The sequence below is a fragment of the Etheostoma spectabile genome, chromosome 9 (assembly GCF_008692095.1).
Source record: "Etheostoma spectabile isolate EspeVRDwgs_2016 chromosome 9, UIUC_Espe_1.0, whole genome shotgun sequence".
Classification (NCBI taxonomy): Eukaryota; Metazoa; Chordata; class Actinopteri; order Perciformes; family Percidae; genus Etheostoma; species Etheostoma spectabile.
Window position 1 is genome coordinate 27,757,415 of NC_045741.1, and position 6,383 is coordinate 27,763,797.

At 39.9% G+C, this 6,383-nt stretch overlaps 1 protein-coding gene and 1 long non-coding RNA gene across 5 annotated transcripts in view; one reads left to right on the top strand and one right to left on the bottom strand.

Moving 5' to 3' along the window:
• Positions 1-6,383, top strand: part of LOC116695664 (uncharacterized) — an 813,105-nt gene that overhangs the window by 801,638 nt on the left and 5,084 nt on the right. The gene's annotated exons all lie outside the window — the stretch shown is intronic.
• Positions 1-6,383, bottom strand: part of LOC116695626 (peroxisomal sarcosine oxidase) — a 115,457-nt gene that overhangs the window by 83,752 nt on the left and 25,322 nt on the right. For all 4 annotated transcript variants that reach the window (XR_004333504.1, XR_004333505.1, XM_032526033.1 and 1 more), the window contains exon 5: positions 5,123-5,275. Coding sequence is in view for 2 of the 4 variants with exons in the window: in XM_032526033.1 (XP_032381924.1) it covers positions 5,123-5,275 (153 nt within the window). In the remaining 2 variants the exon portion in view is untranslated. The remainder of the gene's footprint in view (positions 1-5,122; positions 5,276-6,383) is intronic.

Consider the following 6,383-nt stretch of genomic DNA (forward strand, 5'->3'; position numbering starts at 1 on the left):
CTCTGGGTGGGCAAAGCAGAGAAAAGGGGAGGTAACCTTACTCCTTATGACCTCATAAGGAGCAAGACTCCAGATTGGCCCATCTGAGCTTTAATTTTTTCAAAGGCAGAGCTTGGTTTACACCCATCGCCATTTCTAGCCAATGGAGGACCATAAGCAGGCTGGTGGAACGCATATTAAAGTAAAAAAACTCATAAAGAGGAAGATTTTCATGCCATTATATATATGTGTATGTGGATTTGCCGGAATGGGGGAATTCAAATATATCAAAATTAAGTGTTGTTTGTTGGAGCTATTCATTGTTTTGTTATATTAAATAGTTAAATATGTATTTATTTAATTTCTGTTTTACTTGACTCACACAGCTACATAAGCTCGTTTATCTCATTAGTATTTTATGTTGGTTATTTTAAGTATCTACTAGTGCTTTTGTTTTGAATGTACCACGCAGCCTTAGCCACCAGGTGAGTCAACATTTAGGGGCAATGAGGTATGTAGGAGGTAGACGCCGGCGAGGGCTGATTGTTTTTACCAGAGCCTAGAGACGCCATTGTTCCTCTGTTAAAACTTTTGCTGAGAACTGGATAGATAAACATCACAAAAGGCCACCTCTACCAGGACAATGAATATATATGAAATATGGAAATCTTGGAGCTTTCTTAGTGGGTCTACTGCGTATACCTGCGTATCACGTAGGATACACCACTGGCTAGAGTACATAGTCCCACCAATGATGCATCCTCCCCAATATATAATGCCCACTTGCAATGCTTCTTCAAACCTTAAGCAGGGAATAGCAAGAACACAAATCAATACATGCAGACAAGAGGTGTGACAAGATCTCATCCCCACGAGATCTCACAAGATTAAATGTGAGATTTCTCGTCAAGGTAAAAAGTGTCTCACGAAATCAGCAAATACAAGTGCAGAGCAGCAGCCTCGAAATTAGCAGAAGATCCCCCGCCTGTTCTCCAAAGTTGACTCTGAGTTTACTTTTGCAGAGCAATAGTGGAAGAAAAAGGCTGCCTGTAAAACCCAGCAGAAGAACATTAGAGAGTACCGCTGTGCTCCGTCTCTCCTTCTTGGCTGAGACACACGCGTCCGCAGCACGCATGGCGCTGTGGCGCTGTCTCGCACAGACCAATCTCTTTTTAAAATGAGTTGGGAAGCAGACAGAAAAACCTAACTTTACTTTTAACGATATTAAACAAAGAGAAATGTTCTCTTTTAGCAATTAATAAAATGCAAAAGATGAGAAAAGAGCACCTTCACAAAAATTGATGGTAGTTTATGTGTGCTTTAGAACGTAAACAATGTGAAACAATAGTAAAATAAGATTTATTTCTCTCTGTCTACTGTACAATGACATATTAGTACAAAACATTTGGTCTCAACTACTGCCAGAAAACGCTTGGTTGTGTTGTAACCTTGGTTCTCTGAGTGAAGAGACTCTCTCCACCTTCATACACATTTAATAAGTAACGGTGTAACTGTTTGTAATACAAGACAGAAGCCAGTCATTTGAGTTTGTGGCAAAACCATTCAGTGCTCTGTTTTCATTTGTGACTTTCAATTGAATAAAGGACAATTTCTTTTGTTATTTCTTCATTGAAGTTTTCAGTAACATAGGTTTAAATCTTGTCTCGTCTTGGTCTCGTGAACCCAATCTCGTGTCTCGTCTCTTGAGCTGGGTGTCTCGTCACACCCCTAATGCAGACACATGGTACACGTACAGGGCTGGGTATCGTTCAAACCATTTCAATACTGGTAACAATACCAACACCATAACTTTGAAACCGGTTCCTAAACAATACTTTTTTCTATAACAATTTTGTAAGACAAAAATAAATTACAACGTTACAAGTTACATCACAAATCTTAAAAACAAACAATTCTGTTCCTACTATGTGAGATTTTCATGTGTGTCTCTACGATGTGTAACATTAGGCAGCCAATTACAGACAATATTAGATATCGGTAGAAGCCTGCTGCATGCTTATTGTCTCATTGACGCTGATGAGGACCTGAAATTTGGTATTGAATGACGAGGCAATTCGGTTGGTGTCCAAAAAGTATTGAATTTGGTACCTAGCCATATACACGTATAGCTCATGCCTACTGCAAGTCAAAGAAATACAAATAAATCCAAAATACGATCCAAAGCCAAATTCCTTCAACAAAACGGTTATGAAATTAAACTGATACTTGTAGTTGCCCTCTAATCTGTGCTAAAATGCAAACTATATTTGATGCAAGGCTTCAGTAGCTTGAGTCCGACAAATTCCTCTGTCAAAGTACATAAAGAAAGCAAGTATTGTACTAAGACAGAGTCCCACAGCTCTGTTCATGCAATGCTGAATGGGATTATTTTAGTCATCTGGTAATATTTCATGTAAAGGTAAGTAATAAGGCAGAAAATTACTTGATTCATATGTCTACATCACCTTTAGTGCTCCTATCGCAAGCTTGAAAGGTAAATGACAAAAGGGGTGACTGTCATACACACACTTCCAGAGCTGCTTTTGTGTGCTGCTCCCGTCAGCCGGGTTTGACACACACTGTCTCACCAGAGAACAGAGGCACAGCAAGGAGGGTGGGGAATTAAAAGAGTTGCAGTTTTTATTTTATTCCACAGGATTTTTCTGATTTAGAAAACATTCTGTCAGGTCCATGCATGTCATGGTTCATTTCTGCTTCATTGAGGGATATTTTCCAAATTATGTTCAATGTTCCAAACATTGGACATACAGTAGCTGAGGTGACAGTGTCTCAGAGTGAATAATGTGACGTGGCATCACCATCTGTCCACTCCTCTCCTCTATGCATGTGGTCTGCTATTAGGCTGAGAACTCCTGCTGGCCCGCCATACTGCCCAAAATAGAGATGTGCCATCAGATGACATCAAACCCAGCACAACTCCCACATCTGATCTGATGTTGAGGTAGGACAAATCACATTTTAGAGTTGACTTTGCACCATTATTTAATTTCAGAGTGGACCACAATTGTACCACCGTGGCAATGTGGTTCTCAAAAGCACCATTCTAGCCGAATGATATGCTTGAATGCCAAAGCAGGGGGGTTTATTCGAAACCTGGGCTAGCAAAGTGGCTACTTGGACTGGCAGAGGACTTAAAATCAGCTCTAACCTGGTCTGCTAGCCTTTAGCCTACACCCCTGCCTTCGCTTTTGAGCCTGATCCCCAGTCTGCGAACCTCTAGTCTGCTAGCAACTAGCCTCCATTCTGATCCACTGGCCTTGGCCTTCCTGTCCTGATCTGGCTGTCTGCCGGTCCATACCCTCTATCCCCTGATTCCTCGGCCTGCCTCTTGACACGTTGAGGAGCCACCCTGATGTCTGGGGCTCATCTTTTGCGGGGAATCATCTGGCAATTTTTACGGGGTACCATTGAGCCCCAAGGAGGAGACATAGTCCCCATGGCTGCTGACACGTTGGCTCGCGCAGCATTCCAGTGCCATGGAAATCCCAGAACCAACATTGGCTGCCCATGTCAACGCTGAGCCAGAAACTCTGTTGGTCATCCCAGCCAGACATGTTACTAATCTGCTGTTCTGCTGGCAGCCTCATGCTCTACTGTCCAGTCGCCAGACTACTGCTTAACTCTCCAAAGATATGGTTAATTTCACTACAATTTTTTGATACTGAAATCGAAACATAATCAAATGTTTGTAACACACAGCTGACTTCCTGTTGCCAGTTGGTGGCGCTATGGTGATTAATCTATATTGCCATGTAGATACCCTCAGCCTGGACTCAAGGATCAAGCATGAGAAATTTGGAGCAGATTGGACAATGTACATTTGAGTTACAACGCTTTTCTGTTTCATGGTGAATGCACAAAAATGACCACCATGGCATTAGGCAAATGCTTAAAACATGATGTTGCAGCTGTTAGCCTTAGCAATAACCCCTTCAGCAACAAGTAAAGCTTTCTGTCAATCAGAAACCACTGTAAATCACAGAGAGTTGAGGCAGAGCAGCCGGAGGACATCAGAAGGAAAACCAAAAGACAGTGCCGTAAAGGGTTTCCCACTTCTCCCAGGAGATCGGACCTGCTCGCCAAAGTTACATAGTGTGTGAAACAGGTGCTTGGGGTGCGCAGTGGGAATGACACGGGCACCATTCTCCCTATTACAAGTCAGTTGTTGCTCATAAATTCAACTTTTCGTAAAGCTTTTTTTTTCCCTTCAAAAGCTACGTAGGGTCACGTTGATTATGAAGTACATACAAATGTGGCTATAATAACGAATTAACACAAATTTGAACTGATAAAAAAAACAGGAAGTTTAATTAAACTTTTACAAATGTAAAGTGGAACATTACATTGTGTTAGTATTACCAAGTACTGTTACATTCCCTTGCCTCTGTTGCCTACTGCCTGCTCTTGTTTTGGATGTTGTTGGGTTTCTCTAAATAAGATCACAGCGTATAGTCTAGACCTGCTCTTAACTGTTGTTGTGATTTGGCACTATATAATTAAAATTTAATTGAATTGCCCATCTGTTGTTGATGGGCAAGAGTTGAGTTTGCCATGTTCTGCTTTCAACGTATTTCTTTATGCATACTGTAGCTTTGAGGTTATTCTGGAGAATATTCTTGACAGTATTTGCCATTGTTTTGGATTGTTGCAATAAATAAATATTTGCATTAAGCAAGCATTTGTCTACTCCCATGACGATTAAGCACTAAAAGCTTTAATTTGCGACTGATCGTGATTAACAGCCGTAATAAAAACGTATTCTTACAATAAAAAATGTAACTATATGCTGGTTAGCAAACTGAGTTAATGGTTATAAGACAACAAATGTTTTGGTATTCTGTAATAAGTCAAATCATAAGATAAGCAGTGCTCCAGTGTGTGCATGTATCTTAATTTAATAAAAAGCTGTTTGCTTCAGTGCACACACAGCATGGGTTTAGATACTAATGTTGAATAATGAAGTCAAATGATCAACTTGAAAAGCAAATAGATGTGATAGATGAAATCACATTAAAACATAATAGATCATTAACAAAGTCTACTTTATATTATTACCATGAATTATGGGGGTCTGTACAGGATCTAGAGCTTCTCAATGTAGAATCACACTACTGTGACATACCTTCATCAGGCCTGGGTACTCGTTGGATGGGAGGCCGTAAATTTGCTGTTTTGACTCCTCGCCCTCAGTCTGCAGGAAGCAAGGAAAGCGCTGCTTCACATTGTATGAACCAGGAACCTTCTCTCTCCAGTAGCACACATTGATCTTCACCACCTACAGTAGATAAAACCAGGAAGACCATTAGTACCAGCCAAGTCCTCAGAGATCTGGCACTAAAGACCTAATGATTGACCAGAGTGTATGCCATGCATTCGTTTTGATGCCCAAAACTCCTTGATTGAAATTCAGAGGGTTCATATATATATTTATATAGATAGTTGTTGTTGTTTGTCAGTGTCTACCAAAACTGTTAACATATGACCATGACAAAAATGATTCCAATTCTTTTCTTCTGATCTGTTACCTCTATGTTAAACGATAGGCCCACAATTTTCAAGTCTGTCTTACACCACCTTATAACATTAGCCAGATGTCAATAGGTTTGCTGTAATAATTCCTCTTGTTCACACTAGCCAAACATCATCAAGTTACAAGTTACAAATGTGTGACGTATCCACTAGGCAACTCTGTTTAGTGTTCAGGCTTTTCTTGTTTTTTAATAACACAGACATACACATATCCAGTATATACATACACACATATACATACAAAAGTATTTGATCCCCTGCTGATTTTGTGCATTTGGCCACCGACAAAATAATTATCAGTCTACAATTTTAATGGTAGGTTAATTTAAATAGTGAGAGAAAGAAAAACAACAACAAAATCTGAACGCAAGTCAAAACACTTAATAAATGGATTTGCATTTTAATGAGAGAAATAAGTATATGGCCCCTCTCAATCAGAAAGATGTCTGGCTCACAGGCTGGCTTACTACAGGTAATAAAATGAGATTAGAAGCACCCTCGTAAAGGGAGTGCTCCCAATCTCAGCTTGTTACCTGACACCTGTCCACAGAAGCAATCAATCACATTCCAAACTCTCCACCATGGCCAAGACCAAAGATCTCTCCAAGGATGTCAGGGAAAAGATTGTAGAACCACACAATGAACATATGAATGATTCAGAGAACTGGGTGAAAGTGATGTGGTCAGATGAGACCAAAATCAAGCTCTTTTACAATAAATCACAATATTTCAAGCATATAATTATAGGCTGAAATTAGGGCTGCACGATTATGGTCAAAATGATAATCACGATTATTTTGATCAAAATTTTGATAACGATTATTCTCACGATTATTTGTTGATTTTAACCAAAA